This window comes from Aquila chrysaetos, chromosome 6 (assembly GCF_900496995.4).
Source record: "Aquila chrysaetos chrysaetos chromosome 6, bAquChr1.4, whole genome shotgun sequence".
Lineage (NCBI taxonomy): Eukaryota > Metazoa > Chordata > Aves > Accipitriformes > Accipitridae > Aquila > Aquila chrysaetos.
The window spans coordinates 51,213,458-51,227,316 of record NC_044009.1 but is presented as its reverse complement, the minus strand read 5'-3'; the positions used below and the strand labels follow the sequence as shown (position 1 = coordinate 51,227,316).

Here is a 13,859-nt window from a genome sequence, read left to right as displayed (position 1 = left end):
AGTGGAGTCTTTAAAAAAAGAAACTAGAATCCGAAACTCCCCCTCCCCAACCCTCTTCCTTTTTTTTTTTTTTTTTTTTTTCCTTTTATATCTGTGAAGAAATCGAACTTACCAAGCAGACCTGTCCCCAGTAGAGGGTTAAGTAGCTGTGGCACCACAGAGTTATTGTTGAGTTTAGCTGGACCAGATGCATTCCCAGCATTATTAGATATGTTCAGCAATGTTTCTGCCATTGACACCACTGCTGTCCCACCACCCAGGGTTGAGACAGACAGTGCTGCCACTGCTGATGATGTAGTGGTTGTGGTAGTGGTGGCTTGGGAGGAGGTGGCTATGGAAACCTCTGGATGATTAGCGGTGTTGCCCGATGCAGAGTTCAGGACACCTCCCACCAGCTGGGGATTCAAGGCCATTAATGCTGAGGCCCCAGAGACAGCTGGGAGGAGCAGGGGGTTAGAAGTAGTGTCAGTGCCTGAAAAGCTGGGTATGGGGTTGCCCAGGGGGTTGGTTAAAAGGGTCTCCACCCTGTTGCTTTCTGACTGATTGCTTGGCAAATGGTCAGGTGGGGCGGTCATCTGGGTTACTGAGGGTAAAGGGTTATTTTGCTGTTGCAGCAAATCTGAGATGGTCAGATTGAAAGATGGTAGGGGAAGCATGGCAGCTGCTTGGGCTTGGTTCTGAAGGAGGGTTGCTAGAAGCTGAAAATGAACAGGTTGTAATACCTGCCCATCCACGTCACTGGAGAGAAAAGCTAAAGCAGCATTTACATTCGGGTTGAGAAAACCTAAAGGGTTGAGGTTGACCTCAGACTTGCCTTCTCCTGCTGAAGGCTGTAGTATATTTAATAGATTCTGGTTTAGGAGATGTTGCTGATTCACTGGCAAAGAGATAGGTAGAGAATTGAGGAGGTTTTGATTCAAAGAATGTGGAAGATTGTTGTTTGAAGAGCTGTTCTGCGGAAAATGAAGCGAGTGTTCGTGGCCAGCAAAAGGGAAATCGCTCCCAATGGGCAGCTGGCTCTGAAGTGGGTTTCCAGCTGCAGTAGTGACTATAACACCATCTTGAAGCACAGATGTTGTCTTTGTGATGGCCGGTTGGCTGGTGCCAGCTATGGCTATTGATGATGACGGTCCTGAACCCCCTGCAACGCAAAAGAACAAAACTATTAACAGCATACTGCCTGTTGGGAGACTATCATCAAAGTTATAAACTAACTAGATCAATCCAAAACAGTAACGTTTGATACCCATGCACAGGAAAGAAAATCTTTTAAGCATCCAGACTTGAGTATTTTTAAAATATGAATGTATCTGCCATCAGCTACTTCCGATACTACATGCTGTGCTACATCTCATTGGAAATTACTTAACTATACACTTGTATTTCCCTTAAATTTCTTTGAGTGTGGATACTATAGGATTTCGTTCATTACGTATTTTGATTAGCATAAACCTAAAAGCAACCATAACTTAATGTAGCTAGTCGTGGACCAGTATGAAATTAACTACTAGGAAGAAGGATCAATGGGAGACACGAATGACGTTGTGTGAAAGAGTGCAAGTACACGATCTAAATGTAGATGTGAAACTTATGCTCTTCTATTTCCTGCTCTATTCCTTTAATGGGGTTTTGGAGAATTATTATTTAAAGCATTATTTTGGACTCCTGAATAAAAAATACGATCATGACAATTACATGTCATGATGATGCCCGTGATAAAATCTAATGAGCAAAACATATTATGGTCAATGTAGGTTAGCAGACAAAAAAACCCAACAATTTATAAAGAAAAAAATGTAAATAATTGGGGTGGTCTAGTCATATCCATCACTTGGCTTGAAAAGAAAGACCAGCTGGGTAGATTTACTGTGAGGGTGTTACATGGAAAGAGGCCAGAGAATAATAAAGTTTATCTGGGTATCTTTATAGCCCTTTACCAAATCTGAAGTATAAAATAATTGCCTTTCACTTAAGGCAGAGTCTTGAACTGACAGTGGTCATACACAAAAAACATATAAGAGGAGACTAGGAGAATTAAAGCAAGTGAAATTGCTGTGAACTATGCCTTTCTACTTTATCCATTGCAATTCACTGGAGAAAATTTGGGTATTAAAATTATATACTGCATTTATATAAAACTGTATAATTATAAATGTATTTAACTATGGTTTTGATGCAATAAAATAATTTTCCATTCCAACTGCCCGCAAGTATAGCTCACGTGACAGAGATCAGAAGGTATCGATTATGATCTATATGATTCTATGATTATCAGAAAGTATCACTTATCATTTCTCTAAACAAATACTATTTGAAAAGGGATAAGCAACTACACTGTTAACTGGTAAGAACTGAATCAAATCTTTACATCATTTGTAACTTAAAATACCATTTTTCAAGTACTGTAACGTTATGACAACTCAAAAAGGTGCAAAATTAACACAGTACATGAGGCCCTGCATTGAATTCATGAGAAGAAAGATCACACCCTCTCTCCCAGGTGCCATTATCAGTACAGAAATTAAATAATAAATTAACAGAAGTTAAAGTAAGAACAAATTGTAATCATAAAGCAGAGGATGTCCTATTCTGCTGTGATGAGAAATATGTTAACAAAGCAGTAAAAGCAGTTTCATGACAAGTACATTTCTCTAGGCAGCAGTTTGGAACAAAAAAACAGATAAGCACTTGAGGAACGAAAAGCCAACCATGCACTGAAAATATATGTCCCACTGGATTTCCACTTATGGTTTTGTGTTTAACATTTCAGATTAGGCAGGAATAGCAAATGCTCTATATCTTGACACCCCCAGGCCTGGCAAACTTCTCATATATACTGAGAAACTGGCACCCACGCCCTCCCCGGCTTTCTAGCTCAGAAATACAGACTTCCAAATTATAGACCCTTCCCAATAAAAGTCAATGAAAAGCTGCTAATCAGACAAGTTGCTCAGAAATTATTCAAAACTAAGATGAAGCTAGTAACAGCAAACCTATTGGTAGAGATGAATGAAAACCACAGCTTTCTGCCAATGTATCTGTCCTGGTACTCGTTACCTAATTCTGGAGGGAAGCCACCTCTGGCAATGCCTCCAAAATGAAAAATAACAGAAAAAAGAAAGATTCTCTCAAGCACATGTTTACACATCCAGGTATACATGACCTACTGAGATGACATGTTAGAACGATTTTTCATGTGCGTGCACTTTTTTTTCCTTTCAGTATTTTGCTGTTTTTGTGAATAAGTCAATAGTAAAACATAGTTCATACAAATGAATGGCATAACATAAAATCAAATTCAACGTGTATGTTTACTACTTATTTTTAACACACAACCGTCAACTCTGGCTACTCAAATTCAATTACACAAATCCCAGAGAACCTAAACTAAAATACAACTGCACATCTTCCTTTTTTTACTAATCTCTGAAATATTTTAAACTGCATTTCTAGAAAAGCAACAGAGAAGTCTTTACAGTCTTGTGGCTAAAAGCAAATTCTTTTTGTTTCACAAGAGAAAAGAAAACACACCCACTTGTAATAGTTTCAAACTCTCATGCCAGGCTTGTAATGGATCAGTATGCTACAGAGCCCACAGTGACACACATTATTAACTATCAGGTACCTGTTCACTCACAAAAAAGGAAATTTATTAACTATCAGGTACCTGTTTGCTCACAAAAAAGGAAATTTTCAAATTTTTCTATTTTGTTTTGTTTAAATCAGTACCCAGAACTGACATTCCAAGGATTTAAATATTAGGAGAAGTCCCAAAGACCAAACTACAGATGTAAGAAATACCATTACAAAGCCATTCCTATATGGTTTTAACAGAAGAATCAGCTGTACCACTCAAATGACACAAGATGGATGCCTACTGTACTTAAAAAATACATAGGGCCTCTTAAATAATGTTGGTTGAAAAACTGCTCGCTGAACCAAAACTGTCACTGCACTTCGAGACACACTTAACGTGAGTGTCTCTAGTTGTAATCTAGTTTAAGATGGCCAGGTAATACCCGAACATCTTCAGAAGGCTATTTCTCCCACTTGTAAATGACCTTCCATATAAAATCTTACTGTCATATAGATAAAACCAGGCTACCGTCAGCTTAGCCTGACCTGCAGGAATAGTCTGATATACTGGACTTTCTAAGGTATGAGTTCGTTTCAGGCAGTATTTTTTTGGAAACTCTTTACTCCAGCAATAGGAGAAAGACAGATATACAAGCTTTTTCCTCGGTAGCTAAGGCAGGCTTCCCTCGCTACTAGAAATCGTATTCAATGTGTTAAGCAGCACATGGATAGATTTTTAATTCAGGCATGAGGAAACTATTCTATATATAGAGCTCTCATGAATATAAAACCTAATTTTGGTATTTTCAAGTGGACCTAATCTCCATTTTTAATTTATTTATGATCCTACTTTCCATTCTACACAGGTAAATGACCACATGGAAGAGTATCTGGTGTGAAGCAAATCTCAAACTTGTAAAATTGTTGCTAGGTTTTTGTCAAACACTGCTCTGTTTTCTAACCCCCATCAAACGCTGCTTCTGGAGATCTAACCTGAGAGGTCTAGAGTGCATTCAACACTTGTCCTTTCTCCAGATTAATTAGGCAATTAATTAATTGCTACTAGGGAAAAAAAAAAAAAAAAAAAAAAAAAAGGGTGGATTCTGAGTAGGAGGAAGAAAATGTGTCCTTATTTCAATCCAGACTTGAGAAGTTTGGGAGTTGAAGAGGCGATGAGCAGCCAGACTTCAGCAGGAAAAGAAAACACAGGCAAATATCCCCCCCAGCTTCTGTTAAACCTGCCTCACAGAAAGACACGGTAGGAATTGGTGTAGAGAAGTCCTGAATTGGGTAGTAGCCAATACAATATTTACAACTGCATTCTGGGACAAATCTATCTCCAGCAACAGACTGAATTGCCACAATATGATTTCTGGATCTCTTCCAAAATGCCATCTCCAACAAGTCAATATTCCAGATGAAGAAATGCATGCACACCCATTCTCATTAAAATATAGTGCTGCTAAACTTCTTTTGAATGTTTGGCCCCAATCCAAAAGACAAAAATCTGAATTATTTTTTCCCCTTTATAAAACATGGATAATTTCCATAATTGTGATTGATAGCACTGAATAAACAAGGTGCATAAGGCCACCTTCCTCTGGGAGGACCACGAGAGCCCTCGGAGAGCCCTCTGAACTGTCCTTCCCCAGTTTCAGAATGAAATCTCCAAGATCCTGAGCAGTCCTGTCTTTTCGACTCACGAGGAGACAAGGTGCAATGAGAAGAAAGCGATGCCTGGCATCGGCAGCGTGAAGCCGTGAAGAGTTCTCTGAACAGCACGGAAAAATGTAACGTGCCTCATCAAAGCAACGCTATCAGCTACACTGCAAGTACAAGAGAAGAAAAGTCCTAACAAGAGGCCTGTCCTTCCAAATTGGGCAGTAGCACCAAAGCGTAGCAGAGGTGATCTGGAACTAACTCTGGATGTCCTTTGAGGTCTGTCTTTTATTCAAAGTGATATCTAGACCCATACATTGTCTTTTCTAGAATTTTCAACGAGGGCAGGATGACTGTGGAAACCAGATGGTGGATGTCAGCTGAAAAAAGAGCCCTACGCAAACAAGTTGTCTTGGCCAGCAGTGCTGTAAGGAAAGCAGGACTGCAATTCCGACCGCTTGGATTTCTTTCAGTCCTGCAGAAGGATGACAGCCAGAAGAAGATGCACTGCCGTACCAAAGAGTTTCGACAGTGTGTTCGCTCACCCAAAACTCCACCATGAAACGGTTCGTTATTACTGTATCCAGGCTCCAAGATGACAGTTAGGAGGCTTTTGATGAGAAACGCGAATAGGAGTTGAAAGCTCAAAGGAAATCACAAGTTTGATTCCAAGTTTCATAAAAAACAAGGTATTTTGAATCCTGGAAACCCAAGGTATTGTACATGTTGGCTCCGTAAACAACAGGCCTTAATAATCAGAAGCTCTTAAGAGTAAAAGGGGAATGAAAAAAAGATGAAGGAGTTAGACTAAAAGCCATAAAAGCCTAAGACAAACACTGGCTTCCAGCTCCTGCAGACAGAAGTGCCTGCCAAAAGTTTCTTTTGCCAGTTGTTGAGAAAAAGGAACCGTCTTTGTAATGCAGCGAGAAGAAGAAATATCCAGAATGCTGAAAAAGTAGATCTATTGTTCTCTTAGAGAGTCAAATAAATGTTTTGGGAGTAAATAAATGGAAATTGAATAGGATATACATTTTTTAAATTATTACTTTGTGGGCTATAGTATTTTATTTATGAGCATTTTTATTTTGTTTTCTTTTGAAAGAAGGTTTATTTTCCTGTGTGGATTTTATCCGTGTACCTTTTTTTGAAGTATTGCTTGACAGGTATTCTTAAGCGAAAACAATAAAATAATGGGCATTATGGAATCAGTTTGTGTTTGACAAGATTCATTCTCCCTGCTCACTTAAAATAAAGAAAATTAGAGCACAAGATATTTATCATTAATATCTCAGCATTGTGCTACCATGAAAAGACAGGGATGCATATGTACACATATGCTATTGGGATGGCAGGATGTAGTCAGAGGTCTATCTTGTTTTCAGTCTTGGGTTTTAAACAATATTAAGATTTGAACAATATGAAGACTTGTATGGCAAGCTTCAATGGCTGTCCTCAGAAACAGAAGTTGGGGTATGAGCTATTGATTTCAAACTAAATAAAAGGAAAGAATCAAAAACTATACATCATTTCTGCAGTGGAAGAAGAATCATGTCTGCATATAAATATGTAGGAACAGTAATGACTTCACATACTGTGAATAATGCTCAGCTTCCCTAGAAACCAGACAATTCAAACTGAAAGCAAACTCTAGTAGTCTTCATAGATACTAAAAGTATTTCTAGCAAATCAAAGAACATTAACTATATATGCATTTTCCTAAAAAATTGCAGTTAAAGTATACCAAATAGAAAATGATAATGCAAATAGTTTTACAACGCATTTCTCTGTGAAACTATCCATTATGTACTCTAATATTTCAACAGTCTCAACAGTACATTGCTGGAATTTGTAAAATAAAAATAACCGATAAAACAGGTGTATTAAGTACTTAGGAAACTAGAAGTGCAGAACTTGCTCATTAGCCATTAACACCTAAAACATTTTAAGAGTTGAGAACAAATGTTATAGATACCACTTTCTCAATTCTTACTTTCCTGTATATTCAATAAAAATGCAGCTAGCTTTATTTTATATTTGATATTTTCTTTATTGCTTTTTTAGTTTAGAACATTTCAAGTTTTTGAAACCCTTGACAGAAACTCACATTTAACTCCTTGGCCACGTAGTGAGCTTCTTGCTAAACCCTCCACCACTTCCAACCTCTCCTAGGGTAAAACTCAGTAGCTCTTGCAGAAGAGAGCTGCACGATCCTTTCAAAAAGGTCCAGCCAGAGTGGAGAGAAGAAAGTTCCACTGCATGCCTTACCCTGAGATTATGAAGGTGTGAAAGTAGAAAAGATCACTTAGGCATTGTAATTACTACTCTATCCCAAAAGGTTAGTGCAACTTCTACCGCACAGGGTCACCAATCCGCGCTCGAGGCCTCCAGAAGCTACTGCAACACTAATACAAAATAAGAATTAATATCAACTTAGAGATACGAACACATAGTTTGCATCAGTAGCAATATTGTTAAATTAGTGATTTTAAGAGGCTTAACTTTCACAGAAGTATAATCGCTGATGGAAATGATATGACCTCATAATCCTTAAAAATTTGAGACAACATGTTCTTGCTTTAACTACATATTCCATCACTTACCTATAAACTTAGAACCAAGAGCTATACATTTTTATAATTATACTCTCCGTTTTCTTTTTGGAATGGAAAACATTTAAGATATTTATCTGGTATCACATTTATTATAGTGCTTTCAATTCCGAAGAAACCATAATTCAGCAGTTAACCGCAAACTACTGTCAGTTGTTTTCCTTATCGAGATCACGCACTCCCTTGAGACAACAGAGAAATCACAACAACGGACCAATAAATAAAACATCCTTCTCAGCCCAGCAGAACCAGTTAAAAACATGAACTCCCCTCATATACAATACTCCATCCGCACAGAATGTGCTCTTCTGTGAAACAGGTTTAACTGCCTATCCATAATATCACGCTTATCACTGTAGCAGCTGAGCATATTACTATGACTACCAAAGGCATAACGCTGCATGATCATATTTTTTTTCTTACTTACAACAAAACAGCTGTAATGTTGGCCCCGTTCTTAATAGTGTTTTTCAAACTCTTGCTTTAACAGATTATTTTAAGGATGAAAATCACTGAGGACTACAGCATGCAGGCTCTGCATCTTCTGAGAAGTGACTTAGTCAAGAATGAGTCTGTCAGAATTCTGGGGGAAGGGCAAAAAGCCCAAAGCAGTTTCTACGACAACAGCAATGCTTAAAATTAGGCTTTTTTTTTAAAATACCTGACTGAATTTTGGTCTTGGCTCTTCTTCTTGCCCCTGTCTCTTCCGACTTCTGCATTTTACCATCACTGCTGTTTTTAAAATGACTTTGGGAAAACTGTTCTTATGTGCTTAGCTGTTAGTCGAAAGCAGAAGCAGTCTTCTAGTAAAAAACTGTCCAGACAACAGCATACAAATGAAGGAAGTCTTTGAGTACTTTCTCAGCGTTGGCACTTGGTCTGACCTCGTCCTGTATCATTCCCCCATTCACAATTGTGGGAGATGCATTGCAGATGAGGTAAAACATTTTATTGCAAATTTGGAAACTAAAAGTTCAATAAAAAGCGTTATTTCTTTCAATAGTGCCCACTCTAGCAAGTTTTGGAATTGCCCACTGGTTCTGCTTAAGAATATTTTCAGAAGATGGTGAGAGCTAAATATGAATGGAAAATCTTACATAATTAATTGTTTTCCTTCACAATAACATCTTTAATAAAATAAGACTCATCTTTCTGCATTATTTTATTATTATTTTTTACAAATACTCCAACTTTCATTAATATAAATTCCTAGACAAATGTATGGCACTTAAAACACTAACCAGGTAAGAGTCTGGTTAACTCAAAACACTGTGAGTTACCAGCAAATTCAGATTTTAAGAAACAAAACAACACAAGAAAAAACCAAGCTGCGCGTCTAAGCAAGCGATGTTCTCAGTAAGCGGAGCTCAGCAGAGCTGAACTTTTAAGCTTGGTCTCTATCTCGGAGGTAACGCCACTGCGATTCAGGCACCGCGTCCGGCAGTGCCCGAAGGGCCCCAGACAGCAGGTGAGGTCAGAGTACAGCTAATATACATTGTCGGTATCAAGTTCAAAGACGAGGATGAAGGATGTAGTAGCAATGCCGAGATCTACATAACTGCACGCCTTTCCCGAGCGAGCCTCGCACGTGCCCCGGGATGCGGGAGAAGCGGTACGTCATCCCAGCATAACCCTCGACAAGCCAGCGCTCAGTTAATAGTACCATTTCTGGTCTTCGCTCACCAAAACTCAACCAGCGTAACATGTCTGATATAGCTATAAATAAATTATTCCTACATTTCCTTTTTCCACTTCTACTAAAATTAGAAGCTTATTCATTTCAGCTCCCTGAACTAAACAACTGAGTTAATTAAGTAGAGATTGAGCTGATTCCTAAGTTTTTCCTATTTGCTAGCACTTGCTAACAATAAACATTCGTAAATAGAGGTAATTTGAAAAGACAAATCTACTCCACTTCCAAATTTTTCTTCTACTGTAAGCCTCGTGGTAGCAAGTATATTTACACTGACTGTATAAAAGTCTATCAGGTTAACAATTCAGTTTTACCTAATACGATTGCTGATGCCTACTAAGTCAGTAATTCCTTTATGTTCAGAGAATGAGAGTGGTTTTGTGCATAAATCTTCTATCAAGAGTTAAAAAGAGCAAATAAATGAGAATATTCATTTGAATTGCAGGGTAGGGAGCAGACCTGACCTACCATACCTGTCTCACACCTGGAAACCTTATTCTTCATGGAGAACATTTTCCCCATTATTCATAGTTGTCATTTGAATAGAAAAATAATCACTTCTTTCTCCCCAAAATAACAGGGGGAAATAGGATAGAATGTTGTGTTCCAGGTTTAAGTAACAGTGATTCCTTATAATCACAGCCACCCACCCCCCCAAGAAAAGTCCCTCTGTACATTTATATAAATGCCGAAATCCCAAATCAATAGAACATTTCAATTGGCTTTGTAATTAGAAGAGTAGCTGGTTGGCATCCTGTCTAGGGGTTATTTCAGTTTAATAGAAACTTTTCTCAGACACAGCAAGCCCCATGAAGGATGCCAGCCAGATACTCTTCTGAATTTCAAGTCAAGAAGTTCTACTGATTTTGTAATTCTATGATGTATAAGAGTAATTTTGGGGAGCAAATCCAGAGACTCACATACTAGAATATGCCACTTTGTACATATTTAATGTGATATCTTCTAAAATACTCCGTCGTCTTTGATGCATAGGAAAGACTGTTTTCAGAGAAGCAAGGGCCTACATTATGTTGATAACTACCACTACATCCAACAGTACATTTAACCTTTTATTCATGTAACACTTTACGCTTTAGGTTCCTCACATCATTAAAATACGGACGTGACGGCAGCATCATTCCTTTCCATCTAAAGCATTTAGTCACAGCTCTCCCAGCAGGTAAGGGAGAATACTTACCCCAAACTACAAAGAAAAACAGGTTCACAAATTAAAATCTGTAGCAGTAATTTTCATCAGTATTTTTCACCTAAATTAAGGACAAATCCTTTAGTTAGACTAAAGGAATCCACTCCTCAGGAGACATAGCTTTGTGCTACAGGCACAGGCAAGAGGAAACTAAACACGACAAATGGCAGAGAACTGGGACCTGTCCCCGCCATGCTGCTGAAGAAGAAAAAAACCAAAGGCCGGTCTGATTTGAAAATATTTTTTCTCTGAGCTGTAATCTGATTATCAACAAGATAGTTTCTGATTCTGCAAGAAGACAATCCCTGATCGCTCCACTTTGATTAGCTCTAGCCAACTGCCAGTTTGGCAGAAAAAAATCTTTCACGAGTCCTTTAGGTTATATTGGGATGAAATCCTGATAATGAGGCTACATTATAAAGTTTAACACAGATGTATAAGTATTCTGAGCAGTGAGTGTGAAAGCAGCGCAGTTCTTCGTGACACCCGAAGGTCAGTACGGGAGGGCAGCAAGAGGGGAACCGAGCTGAGCCGATGCTAAGGTCAGAAGCGACCACCATCATCATTCAAAACCATCCTACGCACACGCGGGTTGCGAAATTTCTTTAAGACTCTTCCTGTTCATATACTCAACATGTCCTCTGGTAGAGGATTTCAACATTTAGTATTCTCACAAAAAGGAAACCACTCGTTTCTTTGACGCTGAACGTACCAGCTTTCAGCCACTGAAGTTGCTAGCGAATGTCTGCCAACAAGGTAAAAATAATTCAGCCCTCCACCTTTTCAGATAGTGCCCAAGAATAAATACTTGTAGGAAGAGATACTATTCCCTGGGTACTTCTTTGAAAGAGCAGATTTCAGGGAATTCCCAAGTGCTGGAATACGTCGCATCCAGCTCAACTACCCGGCATCTGGTCTGCTGACAAGCTGACAGTGTGGGAGGTGAGCCTGACTTCAGGATCTCCTGGAAAACAGAGCAGACATTGCCTCTAGGGCTTGCATCCCCAGGTCTGGTCCACAACCACCCGTACCAATTTTGCTGCCCTCCTTTGAAATCGCTGGTATTTCTGTACCTTTCACGAGCAGTGACCACTACTAGCCAGAATGCCACATCCTAACTCTGGTTTTCTCAACTATACACAGAGTCAGGAGCATCCCCAGTTCCACTGCGTATTCCCATTTCTGTGCTTCCAAGGATCCACCAAGCGTCTCTTTTTATGGTTTGGTTTTGTTGTTCTTTTTTTTTTTTTTTCAACATCACTGATCTGACAGTTTGCATTAAGTCTATTAAATCAAAGCCTCCTAAAACCCTTCGAGTCACTGTTTTCCGCGGCAATGTTCCATTCCCAATCATATTACACTGTACTTGGCTACATTAAAATAAATTCTGTTTGAGTGGGACAGAAGCTCCTCCCTATTTAATTATATTTTACTATTTCCTATTCTGTAAATTTCACCAGTAAAAATTACTGTTCTGAGTCTGTGGAAGGGATATAGCCTTTGTTTGCCAAATCTGCCCTTTACCCGTCACTACGAAACTTCTCAACCTAGACTTTCTCATATTTCTGATGATCTGATATTTGAGACAACTTATCATCTTTATTTCTTTTCGCTATGGTTATCATATTAGTTCCCTTGATTTCCCTTATCAGCTGTATATAGGTTTTACTCCCAAATATTTTTCACTTGTTTTCATCAATCCCATCATTTATGCATGTTGCATTCTTAGGAGGATTTGCATGTTGAATGTTCAACACTCACACACAGATGAACACATTTCACACTGTGAACTTCTGGACTAATGGCACATGCTAACAGCAAGAAAAAAATAAATTAACCAGACTTTACAATAAAATGTATCGCACAGTGATGCAGTCCCATTTTACAAAAAGAACAGACAAATCCAAAGGCTAATTCTGAGAGGCAAATTGGCGTAATGAATAAATCTTAAAGCTTCCAAACTGGATTCTACCTTCAGCTTGTATCAGAAGTCTGAGGGCTTGATTAATGAGGAATACAGCGTCAAAGGTTAACAGAAATATTAACACAACTCATTAGAAAAAATGAGTCTAGAACCCCGTCTCCTGGCAGAAAATAGACTCTTTTCAAAGGAATAGCCCTAAGTAATCTATACAGACCTGCTGCTAGCTCTTCCTGCAAGACAGCTGTTATTAAACAGTGTTTGTAACCCAAATACTATATAACTGAGAGACTGAAATTGTTAATAATTAATTGAGCATAAAACTTGTTTTCAAGGGCTCAAACTTGGAACACTGCAAAAACTTTCTACTGCATAAATAGAAATTTTTATTTTTGTATTTATTAATTTTTAATTCCATCACACTCATACTGAAAATCACCTGGAAACTAAAGATATTATCTGCGGAAGAAGAAACAAAAGCTAGAATAATAAAACTTGGTCCATGTGGTTAAAATATAATTAAAAGCTTAGGCAATAACCAGCTATCTAATTGTGATGATTCTCAGTATTTTTCCTCTCAGGAACTATTTTCTGATTAGCAGCTATTCGGAATGCTGGCACAGAAACAGAAAACAGATTTAGCAATTAAAATACTTAGAAATAAAACAAAAGAAAAAGCCACAAACTCAAATATGCACACAAGAGTTTCCTGAAGACACCTTACTCAGCTAAACTGCTCTTGAAAGCACGTTCACGCGGCATGTCTGACACTGCTCAGCTCCATCCACCAACACTAACAACTCTCTATACCTCTGTACAGAATAATTCACAATATACCTCTTAGCAGTTTTGTCTACATAACTGAATGCAGACTGGTAACTAACTTTTATTTTTAAAGGTTATTATTAATGGAAAACACTCAACATTTCACACTTGTTTCGCAGAAAGAACGCCTCCATTCTCCTGCAAATACGACAAAACGCCCCTATCTGGATTTTCACAGGCTATGGATTAGATTTAAATCTTATGCCTGAGCCCCACGCTGCTGCGATGACTCAGGCAGGAGGCTGGATGAAGGTTTATGCACCGTTTTAGGGCCTTGCTCCTGGGAATAATACAAAGATAACAGAATCTGAAATTTCATCTTAAAGAAGAAAACAGGTCTGTAGGCTTCTAGCCATCATGGATATTAAT

General features: G+C 38.4%; 1 protein-coding gene across 10 annotated transcripts in view; it reads right to left on the bottom strand.

Annotated features, from left to right (window-relative positions):
* MBD5 (methyl-CpG binding domain protein 5) overlaps positions 1-13,859 on the bottom strand; it is a 148,477-nt gene that overhangs the window by 19,097 nt on the left and 115,521 nt on the right. For 8 of the 10 annotated variants that reach the window (XM_030017038.2, XM_030017045.2, XM_030017040.2 and 5 more), the window contains one exon: positions 113-1,141. In XM_030017038.2, coding sequence (XP_029872898.1) covers positions 113-1,141 — 1,029 coding nt within the window. The remainder of the gene's footprint in view (positions 1-112; positions 1,142-13,859) is intronic. The other 2 variants (XM_030017046.2, XM_030017047.2) reach the window with 1 other exon arrangement.